Source organism: Microcebus murinus, chromosome 20 (genome assembly GCF_040939455.1).
Source record: "Microcebus murinus isolate Inina chromosome 20, M.murinus_Inina_mat1.0, whole genome shotgun sequence".
Taxonomy (NCBI): Eukaryota; Metazoa; Chordata; class Mammalia; order Primates; family Cheirogaleidae; genus Microcebus; species Microcebus murinus.
In genome coordinates this window covers 36727087-36753946 of record NC_134123.1, presented here as the reverse complement: position 1 = coordinate 36753946, position 26860 = coordinate 36727087, and the positions used below count along the sequence as shown (strand labels likewise).

The window sequence follows — 26860 nt, the reverse complement described above, 5'->3', positions numbered from 1 at the left end:
CCCAACGTCACCCGGCCTGTCCCCCCTTCCCTGGGCCCGGCTGGCAGGGCCCCCAGCCTCTCCCCTGCCTCCTCCCTGCCCGGCCTCCTCCCCGGCTGCAGGGCGGCCGGTGGCATGGCTGTGTCGGTGCCATTCCCACAGTGACGACAGGGCTGCCCAGCAGGGGACAGAAGCCACCCTGCAGTGCCCGTCCCCCCCACCCCTGCACCCCTGCGCCAACGCTGCAGAGAAGGGACTTCTGCAGAGCTGCAAAGCAGGCGGGGCAAGGCCGGTGCCCACCCCCTCCCCCGCCACCCCGCTGCGCTCCGCCCTGCTGACGATCTCTCTCCCTGCAGCAGGCCTTATTTAGAGCCTTTACTGCAAAAAAAAAAAAAAAAAAAAAAAAAAACACACACACACACAAAAAACCAACGCACGCCCCGGGAGGAATCGGTGCCGAATGCAAACAACAAACGGCGCTGAATAGAAACAAACGGGCTTCCGCCAAACGAGCGCCCCCGTGTGTTTGTGCGTGCGATCTGCAGCAGCTTTTGCGAACGCAAATGATTAATCCCGTCCGGCCTCCCAGAGTGGAGGCTGCGGGCAGGATCTGCCTCCCTCCCTCTCCCTCTCCCTCTCTCTCTGTCTCCATGTTTGAGCCTCTTTTATTAAAAGACACAAAAAGCAAACGACGTCCCAACAAGCCCCCAATAACCAGACCCTGGCGGAAGCCCACTTCTACCAGGATCACGATCGCTGCAGCAGGCCTTATTTAGAGCCTTTACTGCAAAAACAACAACAACAACAAAAAATAAACGCACGCACGCCTAGGAGGAATGGGCGCTGAATAGAAACAAACGGCTTCGGCCAAACGAGCGCCCCCGTGTGAGTTTGTGAGATTTTGTGCAATTCGAAGCAGCTTGCAAACGCAAATGATTAATCCGGCCTCCCAGAGTGGAGGCTGCAGGCAGGATCTGCCTCCCTCCCTCTGTCTCCATGTTTGAGCCTCTTTTATTAAAAGACAAAAAAAAAAAAAACACCAAACAACGCCCAAAATAACCAGCCCCCCTGCGGAAGTCCACTTCCACCAGGATCACGATCGCTGCAGCAGGCCTTATTTAGAGCCTTTACTGCAAAAAAAAAAAAACCAAAAAACGCACACCTAGGAGGAACTGGCGCTGAATAGAAACAAACGGCTTCGGCCAAACGAGCGCCCCCGTGTGAGTGTGTGAGATTTTGTGCAATTCGCAGCAGCTTGCGAACGCAAATGATTAATCCATCTGGCCTCCCAGAGTGGAGGCTGCAGGCAGGATCTGCCTCCCTCCCTCTCCCCCTCTCGATCTGCCTCCATGTTTGAGCCTCTTTTATTAAAAGACAAAAAAACAAACAAACAGAAACATCCAACTGCTGGGATTGAAAGCGGCGGGACATTCATTCCTCCCTTCCGCATTCACATTTGTCCTCCACTTTTAAATGAGATGAGGCTGGGAGCCTCCCAGCCTCCAGAAGACAGAAACACATTGCATTTTTTCATTACTATTATTTTCTAATTGTTATTTAGTTAGTTTTCATTTTTAATTAATTTTTTCTATTTTTGTTAGAGAAGAGGCCTCGCTCTTGCTTGGGCTGGTTTCGAACTCCCGACCTTGAGCAAGCCTCCTGCCTCGGCCTCCCTCCCAAGTAGCTGGGACTCCAGGCATGCGCCACCACGCCCGGCTCATTTTTTTTCTATGTTTTTACTTGTCCAATAAATTTCTTTCTATTTATAGTAGAGACGGGGTCTCGCTCTTGCTCAGGCTGGCCTCGAACTCGTGACCTCCAGCGAGCCTCCCGCCTCGGCCTCCCAGAGTGCCGGGATGACAGGCGTGAGCCTCCGAAACCAGCTAATTTTTTCTCTATAGATTTTTAGTTGTCCAGCTACTTTCTTTCTATTTTTTTTTTTTTTTTAAATAGAGACCAGGGTCTCGCTCTTGCTCAGGCTGGCCTCCAACTCCTGACCTCGAGTGAGCCTCCCTCCTCAGCCTCCCTCCCGAGTAGCTGGGACTCCAGGCATGCGCCACCGCGCCCGGCTCGTTTTTTCTATATATGTTTTTACTTTTCCACTATTTTCTATTTTTTTGTAGTAGAGACGGGGTCTCGCTCTTGCTCAGGCCGGCCTCGACCTCCTGACCTCAAGCGATCCTCCCTCCTCGGCCTCCCTCCCGAGTAGCTGGGACTCCAGGCATGCGCCACCACGCCCGGCTCATTTTTTCTATATATTTTTAGTTGTCCAGCTCATTTCTTTCTATTTTTTTAGTAGAGACGGGGTCTCACTCTTGCTCAGGCCGGCCTCAACCTCCTGACCTCAAGCGATCCTCCCGCCTCGGCCTCCCTCCCGAGTGGCTAGGACTACAGGCGTGCGCCACCACGCCCGGCTCATTTTCTTTTCTATATATTTTTAGTTGTCCGGCTCATTTCTTTCTGTTTTTGATAGAGACGGGGTCTCGCTCTTGCTCAGGCTGGCCTCGACCTCCTGACCTCAAATGATCCTCCTGCCTCGGCCTCCCTCCCGAGTAGCTGGGACTTATAGACACACGCCACTGCGCCCGGCTAACTTTTTCTCTATATATATTTCGACTTGCCCAGGTCATTTCTATTTTATTTTATTTTTTTATTTTTTTTTAGTAGAGACGGAGTCTCTTGTTCAGGCTGGTCTCGAACCTCTAAGCTCCAGCGATCCTCCTGCCTCAGCCTCCTCCCAAGTAGCTGGGTGAATATCTTAATGAGAAAAAAAAAATAAAATGAAAAGTAACGATTTTTTTTTTAATTTTAAAATTAATAAAAAAGAAAAACATGCCATTCATAGCGGTGCTGACGTTGGCTTGATCCAGACACGTGACGACAACATCTTTTGTCAGACAAAAGGACAGGACACGACAAAAGTCACAACTGGGCAAACACGCGCCAACACGCCCTGCTCATTTTTTTTTCTGTATATTTTTAATTGGCCAATTAATTTCTTTCTATATTTTTTTAGTAGAGATGGGGGGGGTGGTCTCGCTCTTGCTCAGGCCGGCCTCCAACTCCCGACCTCCAGCGAGCCTCCCGTCTCGGCCTCCCAGAGCGCCGGGGTGACAACTGTGGGCCGCCGCCGCGCCCCGGCATAATTGTATTTTTTTATTATCTTTTAACGAATATCTTCCAACGACAAAGAGCAGGTGTGACGATCTGAGCATGCTCATCACAGGGCCACAAAACCCACTTTGCGTTCTGCCCCCCCAAACAGCTACAGGTAGAAACCAACAACCGGGAAGCTCGGAAGCTCGCAAGGGGCCCCCCAACTGTGCCTGTCACTTTGCACAAAGTCAGTTGCCACTCCTAAAATAGCAAATGCAATCCCCGTGGGCTGAGATCTGTGGCTGAAAAATTGCAAAGTTGCAATCTCTGGGATTGCAACCTCACTTCTGCACAGAGCCGTCTTAAGCCCTAAAATTTAAGCAAATGCCCCGGGAAATTGCCAAGTTGCAGCCCCTAGGATTGCAACCTCACAAGGTAGCAAATGAAATAAAATAAAAATAAAAATAAATCATTTCTCAGTGTCAACAGTTACAAGAAAAAGAAACAAAAATAAAAGAGCAAAAAAAAAAAAAAAAAAAAACAACAACCCAGTATAAATTTAAAAGCAAATGAAAAAATAAATAAAAAGCCAATGCGCCATCCCCAGATCAATTGCTAAAAAAATTGCAAAGTTGCAGTCCCTAGGATTGCAACCTCACAAGATAGCAAATCTTGAAATAAAATAAAAATAAAAAAAAATAATTTCTCAGTGTCAACAGTTACAAGAAAAAGAAACAAAAATAAAAGAGCAAAAAACAACCCAGTATAAATTTAAAAGCAAATGAAAAAATAAATAAAATAGCCAATGCGCCATCCCCAGATCAATTGCTAAAAAATTGCAAAGTTGCAGTCCCTAGGATTGCAACCTCACTTTGCACAGAGTGGCTGCTAAGATAGCAAATGAAATAAAATAAAAATAAATCATTTCTCAGTGTCAGCAGTTACAAGAAAAAGAAACAAAAATAAAAGAGCAAAAAAAAAAAAAAAAAACCCAGTATAAATTTAAAAGCAAATGAAAAAATAAATAAAAAGCCAATGCGCCATCCCCAGATCAATTGCTAAAAAATTGCAAAGTTCCAGTCCCTAGGATTGCAACCTCACAAGATAGCAAATGAAATAAAATAAAAATAAATCATCTCAGTGTCAACAGTTACAAGAAAAAGAAACAAAAATAAAAGAGCAAAAAGAAAAAAAACAACCCAGTATAAATTTAAAAGCAAATGAAAAAATAAATAAAATAGCCAATGCGCCATCCCCAGATCAATTGCTAAAAAATTGCAAAGTTGCAGCCCCTAGGATTGCAACCTCACTTTGCACAGAGTGGCTCCTAAGATAGCAAATGAAATAAAATAAAAATAAAAATAAATCATTTCTCAGTGTCAACAGTTACAAGAAAAAGAAACAAAAATGAAAGAGCAAAAAAAAAAAAAGAAAACCCAGTATAAATTTAAAAGTAAATAAAAAAATAAATAAAAAAAATAGCAAATGAACCCCTTCCCCCCACTGAGATCAATTGCTACAAAATTGCAAAGTTCCAGTCTCAAGGATTGCAACCTCACTTTTGCAGAGTCACTCCTAAAATGACAAATGAAATAAAAATAATAATAACAATTTCTCAGTGTCAACAGTTCCAAGAAAAAGAAACAAAAATGAAAGAGCAAAAAAACAAAACAAAACAAAAATTTTATAAATTAAAATATGAAAAAATAAAAAATAAAATAAAATAGTAAATGCTCCTCTGGGCTGAGATCAATTGCTGCAAAACTGCAAAGTTCCATTGCAACCTTGCTTTTGTACAGAGTCGCTCCTAAAATAGCAAATGAAATAAAAAAATAATAATAATAGTTCCTCAGTGTCAACAGTTACAAGAAATAGGAACAAAAATAAAAGAGAAAAAAAAAAAAAACCCAAAAAGTATAAATGAAAAAGTAAATAATAAATAAACAAATAAAATAGCAAATGCCACACCTGGGCAGAGATCAATTGCTGCAAAATTGCAAAGTTCCAGCCCCTAGGATTGCAACCTCACTTTTGCACAGTCGCTCCTAAAATAGCAAATAAAATAATAATAATAATAATAAAAGCCATTAGTTCCAGCCCCTAGGATTGCAACCTCACTTTTGCACAGTCACTCCTAAGACAGCAAATAAAATAATAATAATAATAATAATAAAAGCCATTAGTTCCAGCCCCTAGGACTGCAACCTCACTTTTGCACAGAGTCGCTCCTAAAATAGCAAATAAAATAATAATAATAATAATAAAAGCCATTAGTTCCAGCCCCTAGGATTGCAACCTCACTTTTGCAGTCGCTCCTAAGACAGCAAATAAAAAAAAAAAATAATAATAATAATAATAAAAGCCATTAGTTCCAGCCCCTAGGATTGCAACCTCACTTTTGCACAGAGTCACTCCTAAGACAGCAAATAAAATAAAAAAAATAATAATAATAAAAGTCATTAGTTCCAGTCCCTAGGATTGCAACCTCACTTTTGCACAGAGTCGCTCCTAAGACAGCAAATAAAAATAATAATAATCATAATAATAAAAGCCATTAGTTCCAGTCCCTAGGATTGCAACCTCACTTTTGCACAGAGTCACTCCTAAGACAGCAAATAAAATAATAATAATAATAAAAGTCATTAGTTCCAGCCCCTAGGATTGCAACCTCACTTTTGCACAGAGTCGCTCCTAAGACAGCAAATAAAATAAAAATAATAATAATAATAATAATAAAAGCCATTAGTTCCAGCCCCTAGGATTGCAACCTCACTTTTGCACAGAGTCGCTCCTAAGACAGCAAATAAAATAAAAATAATAATAATAATAATAAAAGCCATTAGTTCCAGCCCCTAGGATTGCAACCTCACTTTTGCACAGAGTCGCTCCTAAGACAGCAAACAAAAATAATAATAATAATTAAAAAAAAATTCATTCCTCAGTGCCAAAAGTTACAAGAAAAAGAAACAAAAGTGAAAGAGCAAAAAAAAAAAAAAAAAAAAAAAAAGCATGAATTAAAAAACTAAAAAAAAAAAACAAAAAAAAAACCTAACTAGAACAGCAAACGCTCCCCCGCGCTGGGATGCATTGCCGACACTTTGCACACTTTGGGCAACTCTGGGGTGGGGTGGGGGGGTCCAGCTCCCCTATTTCAACCGAAGCCCCGCCCCTCCCCACTTAAAGCTGTACAAACCCTAAAACGCAGGGACAGGATTTTGGTTTTGTTTTTTTTTTTTTTTCCCTTTTCTTAGAGAGAGAGAAAAAAAAGATGAAATACACACACAGAGGCAACATACGGTTTCTTCCGAGGAGAGTGAGGGCTCCATGCTTGTGAGGGAGGAAGAGGAGGAGGAGGAGGAGGAGGAGGAATGTTCCAGATCAGGGGCCCCAGGCCTTTCTCCCGGGTCGGGACACAAGTCGTCCCCAGGGATGAGGTCGGCGGGGACTGGCCTCCGGGCCGGGAGGCTGAGGGCCGCCCTGACAAAGCAGTTTGGCTGTAACATGAGGCCGGGCCGGGCAGGGCCGGGCTGGCAGCTGCACAGAACTCTGTTCTAGAACGTCACATTCACTCCCAAGCAAGACATCCCTCTACTGTGGCATGGGGTCACCTTCAGGCCCGCTGGGCAATGACCCGCCCCGAATACTTGGAGTGCCAAGGAAACCAGGGGGGCCGGGCCGGGCCTGGGCGCCTGTCTATATTTGGGAGGCCGAGGAGGGAGGATCGGCCGCCTGGTAGAGGCCAGGAGAGTCGGAGGCCAGCCTGAGCAAGAGCGAGAACCCGCCTGTCTATATTTGGGAGGCCGAGGAGGGAGGATCGGCCGCCTGGTAGAGGCCAGGAGAGTCGGAGGCCAGGCCCGAGCAAGAGCGAGAACCCGTCTGTCTATATTTGGGAGGCCGAGGAGGGAGGATCAGCCGGCCGCCTGGTAGAGGCCAGGAGAGTCGGAGGCCAGGCCCGAGCAAGAGCGAGAACCCCCCCCTCCGTCTCTCCTGAAAACACAAACAGATCAATGAACCGGACGGCTAAAAAAAAACCACGTAAGAAAAAAAAAAAACGAGCCGGGCGCGGGGTAAGTCCCAGCTACTCTCTCAGTTGGGGAAAGGGAGGCTGAGGCCGGAGGATCGCTTGAGGCCAGGAACTGGAGGCTGCTGTGAGTTTTTTTTTTTTTTTTCTCAGAAAAAAAAAGTGAGATGATCTTTTTTTTTTCTTTTTCTTTTTTTTTTTTTTCCTTTTCTTTGACCCCAGCTAGACTCAAAGGTGTCACCATAGCTCCCTGCAGCCTTGAACTTGAACCACCTCCTGGCCTCAAGCCACCCTCCACCTTGGCCTCCCAGAGGGCCAGGACCAACGACAGGCTGAGATCATTTTAAGGCGACAGGGTGTCCCCTTTCAGCCATGAGACTTTAAGCAAACCGGGAGTCGTGGTTTTGCACTGAGGAATAACGAGCCTCCGAATTTACTTTTGCGGTTCTGACCTTAACGAGTTCCTGTACCTTGTAAAAAATAATGTCCCCTCCCACCCCTGGCCCACGTCCCTCACGTCCTCTGCCCAGAGGTGATTGCTGTCACCTCCCCAAAGCCAGCCTACACGTATATATATATATACACACACAAAGGAAAGGGGAGGCCAGGCGCGGAGGCTCACGCCTGTCATCCCGGCACTCTGGGAGGGAGGCCGAGGCGGGAGGATCGCTGGAGGTCGGGAGGTTGAGGCCGGCCTGAGCAAGAGCGAGACCCCGTCTCTACTAAAAAAAAGAAAAAGAAAAGTAGAAAGAAATGAGCTGGACAAGTAAAAAAAATATATAGAAAAAACGAGCCGGGCGTGGAGGCGCGTGCCTGCATGGTCCCAGCTACTCGGGAGGGAGGCTGAGGCGGGAGGCTCGCTGGAGGCCGGGAGTCGGAGGCTGCTGTGAGCGAGGCTGACGCCACGGCGCTCTTAGCCTCAGCGACAGAGGGTGACTCTTGTCTCAAAGAAAAAAAAAACAAAAACTTTCTTGCCAGTAGGTCTAGCAGTTAAAAAGGCAAAAACAAAACAAAAACAAAAAACAAAAAAGTAAAGAAAATAAATAATAATAATTGAAAATGAAGCGTGCGAGTTTGTCAACGCCGTCCCTTCACGGTGACACTTTCCCGCAGGTCCTTCTCCCGGGCCTGACGGTGACATTCGTAGGAAACAACGGGCCCTACAGACCCTAGAAGGCGCTCCCCCCCCTTGGTCCACGAGCTGCCACGATTAGCCGCTAATTAATCGTGCTAATGCGTGAATCTTGCTGATTGCGAATTAAAATCTGGCTGATGAATTAACCTTGCTAATAGCTGCGAATTAATCTGGCTGGTGAATTCATCTTGCTAATTGCTAACTAGTATTGCTAATGAACTCATCTTGCTGATAATTGCTAACTCATCTTGCTAACGAATTCGTCTTGCCAACTGCTGATGTTGCCAATGGATTCATCTTGCCAACTGCTGATACTGCTCATGAATTAGCGCTGCCAACTGCTGATACTGCTAATGAATTCATCTTGCTAATTGCTAACTAACATTGCTAATTAATTCATCTTGCTAATAACTGCTAATACTGCTAATGAATTCATCTTGCTAATAATTGCTAATACTGCTAATGAATTCATCTTGCTAATTGCTAACTAACATTGCTAACGAATTCATCTTCCTAACTGCTAACATTGCTAATGAATTCATCTTGCTAACAATTGCTAACTAACATTGCTAATGAAGTCATCTTGCTAACTGCTAACTAGTATTGCTAATGAATTCATCTTACTAATAATTGCTAACTCATCTTGCTAATGAATTCATCTTGCTAACTGCTAATATTGCTAATGAATTAACCTTGCTAATTGCTAACTAGTATTGCTAATGAATTCATCTTGCTAACTGCTAATATTGCCAATGAATTAACCTTGCTAATCGCTAATGAAATTAACACACCTGCAACCCACAACTAACTCCTCCCCTCCCTCCCTCTCTGTCTCTCTGTCTCTGTGTCTGTCTCTGTCTCTCTCGGTATCTCTGTGTCTCTCTCTGCTTCTCTCTGTCTCTGTCTCTGTCTCTGTCTGTCTCTCTCTCTGTCTCTCTCTCTGTCTCCCTCTGTGTCTCTGTGTCTCTCTGTCTCTGTCTATCTCTGTCTCTCTCTCTCTGTCTCTGTCTCTCTCTCTGTCTCTGTCTCTGTCTCTCTCACACACAAACTCCCCCTTCTGGAAACCCTACCCCGGCAGCGAGCGAGTGACAGCCCTGTCCCCGATTCAGGTGACAGCTGCAGACACCGGGGACGCAAGGGGGCTGCCCGCCAGCCGGCACGCTTCCTGTCTGTCACCGGGAAGAACAAGAGGCGGCGCTTGCTCGGGGCCTAGTCCCCTCCTTAGCACTGCAGGGTGGCGCTGGTGGCCGGCGGGCGCGACAGAGGGGACAGGGAGGAATCGCGGCTCACGGGAGGAGGGGACGAGTGGAAGCCGGTCCCCGTGCGCACAAACACACGCAGCCACACGGCCGGCGACACGCCCTGGACAGCTGCCACCTGGGGCCGCAGCGGGGGACCAGGGTCACCCCCCACCCCAGGGGCTGCAGACAGACGGGAAGGGGCTTTTTTTTTTTTTTTTTAAGTGACAGTGTCCTGGCAGAGCCGGTGGCAGGGCATGCTGAGGGCTGTCGTGAGAAATGTCCCCATGCGGGGTGTCCTATCTTTGCAAACTTGCAAAGTCCTGTCACTGTTCTAGATCTTAGCACACTTGCAAAGCCCCTCACTGTTCTAGATCTTAGCACACTTGCAAGGCCCATCGCTGTTCTAGATCTTGGCACACTTGCAAGGCCCGTCACTGTTCTAGATCTTAGCAGACTTGCAAAGCCCGGCACTGGTCTAGATCTTAGCAAACTTGCAAAGCCTGCTACTGTTCTAGATCGTAGCAAACTTGCAGAGCCCGCCACTGGTCTAGATCTTAGCAGACTTGCAGAGCCCCTCACTGGTCTAGATCTTAACAGACTTGCAAAGCCCGCCGCTGTTCTAGATCTTAGCAGACTTGCAAAGCCGTAACTGTTCTAAGTTTTAGCAAACTTGCAAAGCCCGGCACTGTTCTAAAACTAAGCAAACTTGCAAGGCCCGTCGCTGTTCTAGATCTTAGCACACTTGCAAGGCCCATCGCTGTTCTAGATCTTGGCACACTTGCAAGGCCCATCGCTGTTCTAGATCTTAGCACACTTGCAAAGCCCCTCACTGTTCTAGATCTTAGCACACTTGCAAGGCCCGTCGCTGTTCTAGATCTTAGCACACTTGCAAGGCCCATCGCTGTTCTAGATCTTGGCACACTTGCAAGGCCCATCGCTGTTCTAGATCTTAGCACACTTGCAAGGCCCATCGCTGTTCTAGATCTTAGCACACTTGCAAGGCCCGTCACTGTTCTAGATCTTAGCAAACTCGCAGAGCCCGTCGCTGTTCTAGATCTTAGCAGACTTGCAAAGCCCGGCACTGGTCTAGATCTTAGCAAACTTGCAAAGCCTGCTACTGTTCTAGATCGTAGCAAACTTGCAGAGCCCGCCACTGGTCTAGATCTTAGCAGACTTGCAGAGCCCCTCACTGGTCTAGATCTTAGCAGACTTGCAGAGCCCCTCACTGTTCTAGATCTTAGCAGACTTGCAAAGCCCCTCACTGTTCTAGATCTTAGCAAACTTGCAGAGCCCGCCACTGTTCTAGATCTTAGCAAACTTGCAGAGCCCGCCACTGGTCTAGATCTTAACAGACTTGCAAAGCCCCTCACTGTTCTAAATCTTAGCAGACTTGCAAAGCCATAACTGTTCTAAGTTTTAGCAAACTTGCAAAGCCCGGCACTGTTCTAGAACTTAGCAAACTTGCAAAGCCCGTCGCTGTTCTAGATCTTAGCAAACTTGCAAAGCCCGCCACTGGTCTAGATCTTAGCAAACTTGCAGAGCCTGCTACTGTTCTAGATCTTATGAAACGTGCAAAGCCCACAACTGTTCTAGATCTTAGCAAACCTGCAAAGCTCGCCACTGTTCCAGATCTTAGCAAAGTGCAGAGCCCGCCACTGTTCTAGATCTTAGCACACTTGGAAAGCCCGCCACTGTTCTAGATCTTAGCGAACTTGCAGAGTCCGCCACTGTTCTAGATCTTAGCGAACTTGCAGAGCCCGTCGCTGTTCTAGATCTTAGCACACTTGGAAAGCCCGCCACTGTCCTAGATCTTAGCAAACTTGCAAAGCCCGGCACTGTTCTAGAATTTAGCAGACTTGCAGAGCCCCTCACTGGTCTAGATCTTAGCAGACTTGCAGAGCCCCTCACTGTTCTAGATCGTAGCAAACTTGCAGAGCCCGCCACTGGTCTAGATCTTAGCAGACTTGCAGAGCCCCTCACTGGTCTAGATCTTAGCAGACTTGCAGAGCCCCTCACTGTTCTAGATCTTAGCAGACTTGCAAAGCCCCTCACTGTTCTAGATCTTAGCAAACTTGCAGAGCCCGCCACTGTTCTAGATCTTAGCAAACTTGCAGAGCCCGCCACTGGTCTAGATCTTAACAGACTTGCAAAGCCCCTCACTGTTCTAAATCTTAGCAGACTTGCAAAGCCATAACTGTTCTAAGTTTTAGCAAACTTGCAAAGCCCGGCACTGTTCTAGAACTTAGCAAACTTGCAAAGCCCGTCGCTGTTCTAGATCTTAGCAAACTTGCAGAGCCCGTCACTGTTCTAGATCTTAGCGAACTTGCAGAGTCCGCCACTGTTCTAGATCTTAGCGAACTTGCAGAGCCCGTCGCTGTTCTAGATCTTAGCACACTTGCAAAAGCCCGCCACTGTCCTAGATCTTAGCAAACTTGCAAAGCCCGGCACTGTTCTAGAATTTAGCAGACTTGCAGAGCCCCTCACTGGTCTAGATCTTAGCAGACTTGCAGAGCCCCTCACTGTTCTAGATCGTAGCAAACTTGCAGAGCCCGCCACTGGTCTAGATCTTAGCAGACTTGCAGAGCCCCTCACTGGTCTAGATCTTAGCAGACTTGCAGAGCCCCTCACTGTTCTAGATCTTAGCAGACTTGCAAAGCCCCTCACTGTTCTAGATCTTAGCAAACTTGCAGAGCCCGCCACTGTTCTAGATCTTAGCAAACTTGCAGAGCCCGCCACTGGTCTAGATCTTAACAGACTTGCAAAGCCCCTCACTGTTCTAAATCTTAGCAGACTTGCAAAGCCATAACTGTTCTAAGTTTTAGCAAACTTGCAAAGCCCGGCACTGTTCTAGAACTTAGCAAACTTGCAAAGCCCGTCGCTGTTCTAGATCTTAGCGAACTTGCAGAGCCCGTCGCTGTTCTAGATCTTAGCACACTTGCAAAAGCCCGCCACTGTCCTAGATCTTAGCAAACTTGCAAAGCCCGGCACTGTTCTAGAATTTAGCAGACTTGCAGAGCCCCTCACTGGTCTAGATCTTAGCAGACTTGCAGAGCCCCTCACTGTTCTAGATCGTAGCAAACTTGCAGAGCCCGCCACTGGTCTAGATCTTAGCAGACTTGCAGAGCCCCTCACTGGTCTAGATCTTAGCAGACTTGCAGAGCCCCTCACTGTTCTAGATCTTAGCAGACTTGCAAAGCCCCTCACTGTTCTAGATCTTAGCAAACTTGCAGAGCCCGCCACTGTTCTAGATCTTAGCAAACTTGCAGAGCCCGCCACTGGTCTAGATCTTAACAGACTTGCAAAGCCCCTCACTGTTCTAAATCTTAGCAGACTTGCAAAGCCATAACTGTTCTAAGTTTTAGCAAACTTGCAAAGCCCGGCACTGTTCTAGAACTTAGCAAACTTGCAGAGCCCGTCACTGTTCTAGATCTTAGCAATCTTGCAGAGCCCGTCACTGTTCTAGATCTTAGCAATCTTGCAGAGCCCGTCACTGTCACACACGAGACACAGGGGACAGGGGACAAGAGGGTCCCCGGCTCTCCCACCCCGAGCACTTCCTGTGGGTCCGCTGCCGGGATCGGGGAAACAGGGACCACCCGGTGCCTTGCTTTTATTATTATTATTGCTAACATACATGTATATATTTTGGAGACAGAGTCTCGCCTGTCGCCCGGGCTACATGAGCTCCGTGGCGTCAGCCTCGCTCACAGCAGCCTCCAACTCCTGGCCTCGAGTGATCCTCCTGCCTTGGCCTCCCTCCCGAGTAGCTGGGACGACAGGCACGCGCCTCCACGCCCGGCTCGTTTTTTCTATACATTTTTAGTCATCCAGCTCATTTCTATTTTTTTTAATAGAGACGGTAGTCTCGCTCAGAAGCCGGCCTCCAACTCCCTGGCCTCAAACGAGCGATCCTCCCTCCTCAGCCTCCCGAGTAGCTGGGACCACAGGCACGCGCCACCACGCCCGGCTCTTTTCCATATACGTATATATGTTTCTCTCTATATATATGCATATATATATGTGTGTGTGTATACATATATGTTCTTCTATATAGATATGTTTAGTTGTCTGGTTCATTTCTATTTTTTTTAGTAGAGATAGGGGGTCTCGCTCTTGCTCAGGCTGGCCTCCAACTGCTGACCTCAAGCAATCCTCCCTCCCCGGCCTCCCTCCTGCATAGCTGGGACTACAGACACGCGCCACCACGCCCGGCTCACTTCTTTCTATTTTTTTTTTTTTTTTTTAGTAGAGGCCGGCCTCCGACTCCAACCTGGCCTCGACCGAGCGATCCTCCCTCCCCGGCCTCCCTGAGCGCCGTGCCCTGGGACAGCGCTTGCGGTCCCACCTAAGAGACAGGGGCCCGTGTCTTGGGGAAGGGACGAGGCCCGGTCCCCCCCAACAGGGGACGGCGGGCGACACTCACCCTCTCCAGGGCGCCGTCGTCGGCGGGGAGGCCAGCGAGGCCGGAGGCCGCCAGGGCGGAGGAGGCCGCGGCCAGCGCGATGTCGGCGGCCGCCGAGCTGCCGGGCGCGTCGGTGGTGGACGAGGAGCGCGGCCGGCCGGGCTGCTGCTGCGCGGCGAGGCCGAGGCCAGCCTCCGCGCCGGACCTCCTGCCGGCCTGCGGGCTGCCCTTGGCGGGCTCGGGCTTGGCCCTGCGGCCGTGCAGGCTGGCGCCCCTCTTCATCTTGGGGGGGACCCGGATCTGCTGCAGGACGCGGTTGAGGGCGGTGGGCTGGGCGGCCGGGGCGCAGCCTCCGCCGCCGTCGGCCTCGGCGGAGCCCGGGCCTCCCGGCTCGGCCTCCGCGGGCGCGGCCTCGGCCTGCAGCTGCTGCAGGTCGTGCGGGGACACGGAGGAGCGGCGGCGCTGGTGCTGGAACAGGAGCTTGAGGCCCTGGCCCAGCACGTTGATGTTCTCCAGCGCGTTGTGCGCCGCGGCCCGCGCCGCCGCCGGCCTCGCCTCGGCCTCCGCAGGGGGCGGCCTCCGGGCCTCCGCAGCGTCCGGGGGAGGCCGGCCTCCGGGGTCCGGGTCCTCGCGCGGCGGCTCGCCGGCCGGGGGCTCCATCGTCGCGGAGGGAGGGGCGGCCGGGCCGGGGGCGGCCTGCGAGTCCCGGGGCGGCGGGGTGTAATGGGCAAGCACGGTGACAATTAAAATTTAAAAAAAAAAAAAAAAAAAAAAAAGCTGGTTCAGAAGAGCATATGCCGAGGAGGAGGAGGAGGAGGAGGAGGAGGGGCAGTGGAGGCCGGGAGCGGAGGCTTCGTGCCTGTCTGATGGAAGAAAGGGAGGGGAGGGGAGAGAGAGGAGAGGGGAGGAGAGGAGAGGAGAGGGAGAGGAGAGGGAGAGAAGAGAAGAGAAGAGAAGAGAAGAGAAGAGAAGAGAAGAGAAGAGAAGAGAAGAGAAGAGAAGAGAAGGAGAGAAGAGAAGGAGGAAGAGGAAGAGGAAGAGAAGAGAAAGAGAAGAGAGAAGACAAAGAGAGAAGAGAAAGAGAGGAGAAAGAGAAAAAGAGAAAAGAGAGAAGAGAAAAGAAAAGAGAAGAGAAGAGAAGAGAAGGAGGAAGAGGAAGAGGAAGAGAAGAGAAAGAGAAAAAGAGAAGAGAAAGAGAGAAGAGAAAGAGAAAAAGAGAAAGAAAGAGAAAAAGAGAAGAGAGAAGAGAAAGAGAGAAGAGAAAGAGAAAAAGAGAAGAGAAAGAGAGAAGAGAAAGAGAAAAAGAGAAAGAAAGAGAAAAAGAGAAAGAGAAAAAGAGAAGAGAGAAGAGAAAGAGAAAAAGAGAAAGAGAGAAGAGAAAGAGAAGAGAAGGAAAGGAAAAGGAAAGAGAAGAGAAGAAGAGAGAAGTGAAGAAAAAAGGAAAAGAGAAAAGAGAAGAAAAAAAGGAAAGAGAAAAAAAGATAAAAAAGAAAACAAAAAAGGCAAGAAAAGACAAAGAAATGAGAAAGAAAAAAGAAAAAAGGCGAAGAAAAGAGAGAAAAGACAAAGAGAAGAGAGAAAAGAAAAAAGGTAAACAAAAGAGAGAAAAGAGAAGAAACAAAAAAGAGAAGAAACGAAAAAAGGAAACAGAAAAAAGAAGAGAAAACGGAAGAAAAAAGGAAAGAAAAGCAAGAAAAGAGAAAAAAGAAAAGACAAGAGAAAAGAGAAGAAAAGGAAAGAAGAGAAAACAGAAGAAAAAAAAGAAAGGAGAGAAAAGAAAGAAAAGAGAAAAGAAAAAAGGTAAAGACAGAAAAGAGAAGAGAGAAAAGAAACAGAAACAAAAGGTAAAGAAGAGAGAGAAAAGAGAAGACAAGAAACAAAAGAGAACAAAGAAAAGAGAAAAAAAAGGAAACAGAAAAAAGAAAACAGAAGAAAAAAGGACAGAAAAGAGAAAAAAGAAAAGAAAACAAGAAATAAAAAGGAAAAAAAGAAAAGAGAAAACAGAAGAAATAAAAAGGAAAGAAAAGAAAGAAAAGAGAAAAAAGAAAACAGAAGAAATAAAAAGGAAAAAAAAGAAAAGAGAAAAAAGAAAATAAGAGAAAACAGAAGGAATAAAAAGGAAAGAAAAGAAAAAAAGGAAAGAAAAGAAAGAAAAAAGACAAAAAAAAAGAAAACCTTATGTTATAAATCCATGCAGAAACTCCAGTGCTAAAACAAAGAAAAAAAAAAACAAGCTGCTTAGCCAAACAAATAGGATCTTTCTTTGTTTTGTTTTTTTTTAGATCTTTTAATATTTTATTTTCCCTTTCAATTTTAAAATTACTTTTTTGTGTTAAGACTTCCAGAGGAGGCAATAAAAACAGCCACTTTCATTAAGCAATCTTTTTTTTTTTTTTTTGAGAGAGAAAAAGACTCTCACTCTGTCACCAGCCTCGCTCACAGCAGCCTCCGACTCCTGGCCTCCAGCGATCCTCCCGCCTCGGCCTCCCTCCCGAGTAGCTGGGACTACAGGCATGCGCCCTAATTCTTTCTCTATATATATATTTTTAATTGTCCAGCTCATTTCTTTCTATTTTTTTCAGTAGAGACGGGGGTCTCCCTCTTGGGCTCAGGCTGGCCTCGACCTCCTGACCTCCAGCGATCCTCCCTCCTCGGCCTCCCTCCCGAGGGCGCTGGGATGCCGGGCGTGAGCCTCCGCGCCCGGCCTTAAATCTACTCTGAATGTTTACGTGAAATGTAAAACCAAGACCTCACGGTGCCCCGACCGTTGTAAGTAAATATTTTTCCAAGCAGCTTCCAAATCCGTGCCTGCAAATTCTTATTCAAGGACAACCCTAAAAAACCACACCCACCGCGCACAGTTGGGAAGGGAGGTGAGCCCAAAATTAAAATTATAATTAAAATTTTTCCTGGAAAGCTAGACTCCAACAGCGTCCACTAGAGAGGCAGTTTTTCATCAGACGGGAGTTTTTATCACACAGAACAAACGAGGCAGAAAGTAGCAAACCAGGACACAAAAAAGCAAGACTGACACGCTTGATTTTTTAATTTTTTTTTCTTTCTTTTTTTTTTAAATTTAATTTATAATTATTTTTCTCTGCCTCTCTTCCACGCGAGGATTTACGTGCTTGAAAAGTAAAGGCCGGGCGCGGTGGCTCACGTGAGCCTGTAATCCTAGCACTCTGGGAGGAGGCCGAGGCGGGAGGTTGGAGGCTGCTGTGAGCGAGGCTGAGGCCACGGCGCTCACTCTGGCCCAGGCGACAGAGCGAGACTCTGTCTCAAAAAAAAAAAAAAGAAAAGAAAAGAAAAGGAAAGAAAAAAGAAAAGAAAAGTAAGGAACAGGCCGGGCGGGGAGGCTCAGGCCTGTCACCCCAGCACTCTGGGAGGCCGAGGAGGGAGGATCGCTCGAGGTCAGGAGTTGGAGGCCAGCCTGAGCAACAGCGAGACCCCGTCTCTATTAAAAATAGAAGGAAATTAATTGGGAAATTAAAAATATATAGGAAAAACTAGCAGAGTGTGGTGGCGCATGCCTGTAGTCCCAGCTACTTGGGAGGCTGAGGCAGGAGGCTCATTCGAGGCCAGGAGTTGGAGGCTGCTGTGAGCGAGGCTGATGCCACGGCGCTCACTCTAGCCCGGGCGACAGACACTGTCTCCAAAAAAAAAAAAAAAAAAATTAAGGAACAGGCCGGGCGCGGTGGCTCACGTCTGTCACCCCAGCACTCTGGGAGGCCGAGGAGGGAGGATCGCTCGAGGTCAGGAGTTCGGGACCAGCCTGAGCAAGAGCCAGACCCCCGTCTCTACTATAAATAGAAAAAAATTAGCCAAAAAACTAAAAATAGAAAACAAACAAAAAAAACGAGCCGGGCGTGGTGGCACACACGTGTAGTCCCAGCAACTCGGGAGGGAGGCTGAGGCAGGATTGTTGGAGGCCAGGAGTTGGAGGCTGCTGTGAGCGAGGCTGACGCCACGGCACTCACTCTAGCCTGGCGACAGAGCCAGACTCTGTCTTAAAAAAAATAAATAAAAAAGCAAATAACCGGGCCGGGCGCGGCGGCTCACACCTGTAATCCTAGCACTCTGGGAGGCCGAGGCGGGCGGATCGCTCGAGGTCAGGAGTTCGAAACCAGCCTGAGCAAGAGCCAGACCCCGTCTCTACTATAAATAGAAAGAAATTAATTGGCCAACTGATATATAGAAAGAATGAGCCGGGCGTGGTGGCGCATGCCTGTAGTCCCAGCTACTCGGGAGGAGGCTGAGGCAGGAGGATCGCTTGAGCCCAGGAGCTTGAGGCTGCTGTGAGCTAGGCTGATGCCACGGCACTCACTCTAGCCCGGGCAACAAAGCGAGACTCTGTCTTATAAAATAAATAAATAAAAAAACCAAACAATCCATGTACTTTGGGATATCCTGGTATGAAAAGAAATAAAACGTCTAAAAATAAAATAAATTAACTAACAAAAAAAAAAGGAAAAACCCTATTTTAAAAAAAAAGGTTCTTTTTTTTTTTTTTTGAGACAGAGTCTCGCTCTGTCGCCCAGGCTAGAGTGAGTGCCGTGGCGTCAGCCTCGCTCACAGCAGCCTCCGACGCCTGGCCTCAAGCGAGCCTCCTGCCTCAGCCTCCCTCCCGAGTAGCTGGGACTACAGGCATGCGCCTCCACGCCCGGCTCGTTTTTTTCTATATATATTATTTGGCCAATTAATTTCTTCCTATTTTTAGTAGAGACGGGGTCTCGCTCTTGCTCAGTCTGGCCTCAACCTCCTTACCTCGGGCGATCCTCCTGCCTCGGCCTCCCTCCCGAGTAGCTGGGACTACAGGCATGCGCCTCCACGCCCGGCTCGTTTTTCTGTATATGTATTACTTGGCCAATTAATTTCTTTCTATTTTTAGTAGAGACTGAATCTCGCTCTTGCTCAGCCTGGTCTCGACCTCCTGACCTCGAGCGATCCTCCTGCCTCGGCCTCCCTCCCGAGTAGCTGGGACTACAGGCGTGCGCCACCACGCCCGGCTACATTTTTTCTATACACATATATATTATTTGCCCAATTAATTTCTTCCTATTTATAGTAGAGACGGGGTCTTGCTCTTGCTCAGGCCGGCCTCCACCTCCCGACCTCGATTGAGCGATCCTCCCTCCTCGGCCTCCCAGAGTGCCGGGACGACAGGCGTGAGCCACCGCGCCCGGCCAAAACGGTTCTTGTGCTCGTACAACTGCTTAAAAAAAAAAGAAAAAAAAAAAAGGGAAAATGGGAGAAAGGAAGCCGGAACGAGGGAGTGGATCAGAACTGAGGTCTAGAGAGGGAAGTGTCGTGGTTGTGGCACCATTTCACATTTTGCTTCGAGAGCTTTTCGGGGTGCGATTTGGAGGCCAAAGAAAATTTGCACCTACCTCTTCAACACCCCGGCGACCGCGCTGTTCCTTTCTTTTGCATGGGTGAGGGTGAACGGTTATTAGTAATCCAAAAGGTTTCCCAAAAAGTTCTTTTTTTTAAAAAAAAAAAAAGACATACAAACAGGAGATCCTTATTAAAAAAAAAAAAAAAAATCCAGAAGGGTGGAGGCCGTCTTCTCAGTCTCGCGTGCCCGGGAGAAAACTGTTCCTTGCCAAGCGTTAGCCTCTGAAGAAAGTTCCAGAGCTGGGCGTCTCTTCGCCAGGAAGTGATACCTGCTGGGACAGAGAATGGGGAGAGTGAGGAAAAGAAAAACAAAAACAAAAAACCACCAGGGGTAGAGGTGGCTCAAAAGTTGTCATCCCGGCACTCTGGGAGGCCGAGGAGGGAGGATCGCGCTGGAGGCCGGGAGTCGGAGGCCAGCCTGAGCCCAAGAGCGAGACCCCTGTCTCTACTAAAACTAGAAAGAAATTAATTGGCCAACTAAAAATATATAGAAAAAAAAAAAGAAAAAATGAGCCGGGCGTGGAGGCGCACGCCTGTCAGTCCCAGCTACTCGGGATGGAGGCCGAGGCAGGAGGATCGCTGGAGGCCAGGAGTCCCAGGTGACAGGGAGCTATGATCAGATGACTGCACTACAGCCTGGGTGACGGAGTGAGACCCGTCTGTTAAAAAAAAAAAATAAATTGTTTAGGGCCGGGCGTGGTGGCTCAGGCACGCCTGTCATCCAGGCACTCTGGGAGGCCAAGAGGGGAGGATCGTTCGAGGTTGGGAGTTGGAGGCCAGCCTGGGCAAGAGCGAGACCCCCGTCTCTACTATAAATAGAAAGAAATGAGCTGGACAACTAAAAATACATAGAAAAAACGAGCCGGGCGTGGTGGTGCATGCCTGTAGTCCCAGCTACTCAGGGAGGGAGGCCGAGGCAGGAGGATCGCTCTAGGTTCAGGAGTTTGAGGCCAGCCTGAGCAAGAGCGAGACCCCGTCTCTACAGAAAAAAAAAAAAAAATTGAAAGAAATGAGCTGGACAACTAAAAATATAAAAATATAAATAGAAAGAAATGAGCCGGGCGTGGTGGTGCATGCCTGTAGCCCCAGCTACTCGGGAGGGAGGCTGAGGAGGGAGGATCGCTCGAGGCCAGGACTTCAAGGCCAGCCTGAGCAAGAGTGAGACCCCGTGTCTACTAAAAAATAGAAAGAAATGAGCTGGACAACTAAAAAAGTATATATATATAAAAAAAAATGACCTGGGCGTGGTGGCGCATGCCTGTTGTCCCAGCTACTCGGGAGGGAGGCCGAGGCAGAAGGCTCGCTGGAGGCCAGGAGTCGGAGGCTGCTGTGAGCGAGGCTGACGCCACGGCACTCACTCCAGCCCGGGCGACAGAGCGAGACTCTGTCTCAAAAAAATAAAAATTAAAAAAAAAAAAAAAATGGTTGAAAAACACCGAAGCTCACTTCCCCCTGCAGAATGGAAATTTCCACCTAATTTCTTTCTATTTTTTTTGTAGTAGAGACGGGGTCTCGCTCTTGCTAAGGCCGGCCTCCAACTCCTGGCCTCTAGAGCGATCCTCCCGCCTCGGCCTCCTCCCAGGGTGCGGGGATTGCAGGCGTCCAGCCTCCGCGCCCGGCCTCGCTTTTTCTATCAAAGCCCAAACTACGGCCTACAAGCCAAATCCAGCTCGCTGTACGTTTGTTTTTCTAGGGCCTGTGAGCTCAGAAATGTGGTTCAAAAATTTTTAAACGGTTTTGGGGTGGGGCGGAATGAGTTATCTCGCGACACCCGAAAAACCACAGGAAAAGTCAAATTTCAGCGTCCAAAGTTTAACTGGAACACACCGTGTTTCCCCCCCAAAAAATCAGACAGGGGTCTTAACATTTATTTTCCCCCAAGAAGACACCCCGTTAGGGCTGATGATTTTCGGGGTACGTGTCTTTTTTTTTTTTTTTTTTGTAAGCACGGCACAACCGCGTCCCCGGATTCAAGTAAAGAGGGAAGACGTCTACTGACTGGAACGTCCTCCTCCCTCCCCGGACCCCGCCCCGGGCAGCGTCTCGTGACTCCGTTTCCCCTTTAGAACCTCCTGGAACAGACCTGTCCTGCCGTCCAGAGCCCCAGAGGTCTAAGGACGACGGGGCGGACGGGAAGGGGCTGCTGGTCGTCTGACCCGCCCCTTGACGACCACAGGCATGCACTGGGGGGTTGTGGCCGCAGAGTTTGCCCTGCGTTACCATGGCGACCACGTCACCACGGCGACCGTTGCTAAGGGCTGGTTTTCGGGGTCGGGCTTCGACAACTTAAATGCTCAGAAGTCCCACTACGACCACACACACACACACACACACACACACACACACACACACACACACACACACACACACGCACACGGGTTGTGGTGCAGACTTTTGCCCTGCGTTACCATGGCGACCGCGTTACCATGGCGACCGTTGCTAAGGGCTGGTTTTCAGGGTCGGGCTCTGACGGCTCAAATGCTCGGACGTCCCGCTAAGGGGCTGGTTTTCAAGGTCGGGGAGCTTTGACAGCTCAAACGTCCCGCTAAGGGGCCAATTTTCGGGGTCGGGGGGCTTTGACGGCTCAAATGCTCGGACGTCCCCCTAAAGGGCTGGTTTTCGGGGTCGGGGGGCTTTGACGGCTCAAACGCTCAGACATCCCACTAAGGGGCTGGTTTTTGGGGTCGGGGGGCTTTGACGGCTCAAACGCTCAGACATCCTACTAAAGGGCTGGTTTTCGGGGTCGGGGGGCTCTGACGGCGCAAACGCTCAGACGTCCCGCTAAGGGGCTGGTTTTTGGGGTCGGGGGGCTTTGACGGCTCAAATGCTCAGACGTCCCGCTGAGGGGCCGGTTTTTGGGGAAACACGGCAGACATGCTCGTTCACGTACTGCCCGGGGCCGCATGTGCACAAAAACAACAAGAGTTCAGGAATTGCAAAAGAGATTTGCAAGGCCCCATAAAACCTAAAATATGAACCGGACTTTCCAGTTCTTTACAAAAACACTTTACGACAGCCCGAGCAACAGCGAGATTCTGTCTCTACTAAAAACAGAAAGAAATTAACTGGCCAACTAAAAATATATAGGAAAAAACTGAGCCAGGCGTGGTGGCGCGTGCCTGTAGTCCCAGCTACTCGGGAGGGAGGCCGAGGCGGGAGGCTCGCTCGAGCTCAGGAGTTCGAAACCATCCCGAGCAAGAGCGAGACCCCTGACTCTACTAAAAAAAAAAATAGAAAGAAACGAGCTGGACAACTAAAAATATATAGAAAAAAAAAAAAAAGAGCCGGGCGTGGTGGCGCATGCCTGTAGTCCCAGCTACTCGGGAGGGAGGCCGAGGCGGGAGGCTCGCTGGAGGCCGGGAGTCGGAGGCTGCTATGAGTGAGGCTGACGCCACGGCACTCGCTCTAACCCGGGCGACAGAGCGAGACTCTTTCTCAAAAAACAACAACAAAAAAATTGGTATTAACTGATCAACTCCTAAGTGGACGTATATAAATCACAGTTATTGGGTGTCTGGCAGTTGGGGGGGAGGGGATGGCTATATATTTATTTATACACACGCTGGAAAAAAATAAATAACAATAATAAAAAAAGAAACTTCTAGCCGGGCGCGGTGGCTCTCGCCTGTAATCCTAGCTCTCTGGGAGGCTGAGGCGGGCGGATTGCTCGAGGTCAGGAGTTCAAAACCAGCCTGAGCAAGAGCGAGACCCCGTCTCTACTATAAATAGAAAGAAATTAATTGGCCAACTGATACATATAGAAAAAATTAGCCGGGCATGGTGGCGAATGCCTGTAGTCCCAGCTACTCGGGAGGCTGAGGCAGGAGGATTGCTTGAGCCCAGGAGTTTGAGGTTGCTGTGAGCTAGGCTGACGCCACGGCACTCACTCTAGCCTGGGCAACAAAGTGAGACTCTGTCTCAAAAAAAAAAAAAAAAAAAAAAAAGAAACTTCTAGCAAATTGGTCTTTGGGGTGGGGGTAGGGGTAGTACCCTTAGCAACAAGGTTGCTAAGGAACAAGGAACAACCCAAACCAACTCCAATGACCGACATGCAGGAGCCTCCGACTCCTGGCCTCCAGCGATCCTCCTGCCTCAGCCTCCCTCCCTCCCGAGTAGCTGGGACTCCAGGCATGCGCCACCACGCCCGGCTCTTTTTTTTTTTAATATATTTTTAATTGGCCAATTAATTTCTTTTTTTTTCTATTTTTTTTTTTTAGTAGAGACGGGGTCTCACTCTTGCTCAGGCTGGCCTCGAACTCCTGACCTCACTCGATCCTCCCTCCTCGGCCTCCTGAGTAGCTGGGACTACAGGCATGCGCCTCCACGCCCGGCTCGTTTTTCTCTATATGGATTAGTTAGCCAATTAATTCCTTTCTATTTTTAGTAGAGACGGGGTCTCGCTCTTGCTCAGGCTGGTTTTGAACCCCTGACCTCGAGGGAGCCTCCCGCCTCGGCCTCCCTCCCGAGTAGCTGGGACAACAGGCACGCGCCACCACGCCCGGCTCATTTTTTTTTTTTTATTATTTATATGCTTTTAGTTAGTCAATTAATTTCTTTTTTCTTTTTTTGAGTCAGAGTCTCGCTCTGTCGCCCGGGCTAGAGTGAGTGCCGTGGCGTCAGCCTCGCTCACAGCAGCCTCCGATTCCTGGCCTCGAGCGATCCTCCTGCCTCGGCCTCCCTCCCGAGTAGCTGGGACTACAGGCATGCGCCACCACGCCCGGCTCATTTTTTCTATATATGTTTTTGGTCGGTCAATTAATTTCTTTCTATTTATAGTAGAGACGGGGTCTCGCTCTTGCTCAGAGGCTGGCCTCCAACTCCTTGACCTCCAGCGATCCTCCCGCCTCGGCCTCCTCCCAGAGTGCCGGGATGACAGGCGTGAGCCTCCTGCCTTCAGCTTTCAAAAAGCAAAAGGTTTTGCAACGTGTTTGCCAAAAAAGCAAAGTGTTTTCTCCCGTCCCCTCTTTTTGGGGGGAACAGGTGCCACCAACTCCCTGCTATCCCCTTGCTAAAAAAAGAAAGAAAAAAAAAGAAAAAAAAAAGAAAAAAGGGTTAATTATAATAAAAGGCACCCCGAATCCAAGCCCCAGCCGACCTCTTGCGCCCCCCGCACCCCCCAAGCACACAGAGCTCCTTCCTCCTCCTCCTCCTCCTCCCCCAACGTCCAGTTAACAAATCAAAGCAAACAGGTGCAAAGCCGGTTCCAGGGGGGAACCCAGGGGGGTCATGCAAACACCCCGGAAACCCCAAAAAAGCCGGTTCCCATGCAGTGCCAGGGGCCTGGGTCCCCCAAACTGGGGTGCCGGGGTGCGCAGAGGGTTAACCCCAGGGGGTCATGCAAACATCCCGGAACCCGCCAAAAAAGCCGGTTCCCGTCCAGGGCCAGGGGTCTGGGTCCCCCAAACAGGGATGCCGGGGTGCGCAGAGGGTTAACCCCAGGGAGTCATGCAAACACCCCGGAACCCGCAAAATAAGCCGGTCCCCATCCCATCCCAGGGGCTGGGTCCCCCAAACAGGGGTACTGGGGTGCGCAGTGGGGGAACCCGCAAAATAAGCCGGTCCCCATCCCATCCCAGGGGCTGGGTCCCCCAAACAGGGATGCCGGGGTGCGCAGAGGGTTAACCCCAGGGAGTCATGCAAACACCCCGGAACCCGCAAAATAAGCCAGTCCCCATCCCATCCCAGGGGCCTGGGTCCCCCAAACAGGGGTACTGGGGTGCGCAGTGGGGGAACCCGCAAAATAAGCCGGTCCCCATCCCATCCCAGGGGCTGGGTCCCCCAAACAGGGATGCTGGGGTGCACAGAGGGGAACCCCCCAAATAAGCCGGTCCCCATCCCTGGGGCCTGGGTCCCCCAAACAGAGGTACTGGGGTGCGCAGTGGGGGAACCCCCAAATAAGCCAGTCCCCATCTCATCCCTGGGGGCTGGGTCCCCCAAACACGGGTGCCGAGAGGGTGAACCCCAGGGGGTCATGCAAACAACCCGGAACCCCCCAAATAAGCCCGTTCCCATCCCGTCCCAGGGGCCTGGGTCCCCCAAATAGGGGTGTCAGAGTGCGCAAAGGGTAACCCAGGGTGTCATGCAAACACCCCGGATCCCCCCAAAAAAGCCGGTCCTCATCTCGTCCCTGGGGCCTGGGTCCCCGAAACAGGGGTGCCGGGGTGCCCAGAGGGGGAACTCCCCAAATAAGCCAGTCCCCATCCCGTCCCTGGGACCTGGGTCCCCCAAACAGGGGTGCCGGAGTGTGCAGAAGGGGAACCACAGGGGGGATGCAACCACCCCGGAACCCCCTAAATAAGCCGGTCCCCAACCCGTCCCAGGGGCCTGGGTCCCCCAAACAGCGGTTACGGGGTGCGCAGTGGGGGAACCCCCCAAAAAAGCCGGTCCCCATCCCGTCCCAGGGGCCTGGGTCCCCCAAACAGGGGTTCCGGGGCGCGCAGACGGGGAACCCCAGGGGGGCATGCAAACACCCCGGATCCCCCAAAAAAAGCCAGTTCCCATCCCGTCCCTGGGTCCCCCAAACAGGGGTTCCGGGGCGCGTAGAGGGGGACCCCGGGGTCAAGGCGACCGCAGAGCGACCCCCGACGGGAAACGAGGGCCGTGGGGGCGGGGAGGGGGCGCCGGGTCCCCGGCGCGGGCCTGTGACGTCACACCGGGGGCGACGGGCGCCCGGCCGCCACCGGGAGGCCCCGGGCCCGCGTCGCCGCCGGCGTTTGGCGGGACACGCCTCCCCTCGCGACCGTCGCCACCGGGGGGACCCCGAGAGACGGGGACCCCGAGAGAGGGGACGCAGCTGGGGGGACCCCACTCACCGGACGGGCGCCGGGGAGCAGCCGCTGGGGACGCGGCCAGCGCCGTCGCTCGAGCCTCCGCGCCGGCTCCTGCCGCTGCCGCGGCCGCCGCGCCCGGGCCATGCCCGTGACCGGGCCGCCACGCCCCTCCCGGCCCGCCCCTCGCGCCGCCTCCGCCGCCTCCGCCTCCGCCTCAGGCCCGGCGCGGGACCGCGCGAACCGGCGCCGCCGCCGCCGCCGCCTACAACCTCCGCCCCCGGCCGGACGCGCATGCGCGAGCCGGGTGGACGCGCGCACGTCGCAGGGGGGCGGGGCCACGGCGCGGGAGACTGACGTGGCCACGCCCACGCTCGCACTCTGCTAAAGGGCGAGGGGAGATGCGGCGCAGACGTAGGGGGCGGGGCCACCGAGCGGGAGGCTGACGTGGCCACGCCTACGCTCGCACTCCGCTAAAGGGCGAGGGGAGATGCGGCGCAGACGTAGGGGGCGGGGCCACCGAGGGGGAGGCGGACGTGGCCACGCCCACGCTCGCACTCTGCTAAAGGGCGAGGGGAGATGCGGCGCAGACGTAGGGGGCGTGGCTACGGCGCGGGAGGCTGACGTGGCCACGCCCACGCATGCATTCGGTTAAAGGGCGAGGGGAGATGCGGCGCAGACGTAGAGGGCGGGGCCACGGCGCGGGAGGCGGACGTGGCCACGCCCACGCACGCATTCGATTAAAGGGCGAGGGGAGATGCGGCGCCGCCGTAAGGGGCGGGACCACGGGGCAGGAGACGGACGTGGCCACGCCCACTCTTCCAT

General features: G+C 50.7%; 1 protein-coding gene across 1 annotated transcript in view; it reads right to left on the bottom strand.

The window, feature by feature from the left end:
* Window positions 1-26240, bottom strand: part of TMCC1 (transmembrane and coiled-coil domain family 1) — a 46810-nt gene extending 20570 nt beyond the window's left edge. Inside the window, exons 1-3 of the mRNA XM_075995922.1 lie at window positions 26081-26240; window positions 19262-19537; window positions 13896-14737 (exon numbers count right to left, since the gene is read on the bottom strand). Of these exons, the coding sequence (XP_075852037.1) occupies window positions 13896-14534 (639 nt within the window). The 5' untranslated portion in view covers window positions 14535-14737; window positions 19262-19537; window positions 26081-26240. The remainder of the gene's footprint in view (window positions 1-13895; window positions 14738-19261; window positions 19538-26080) is intronic.
* Window positions 26241-26860: the final 620 nt, after the last annotated feature.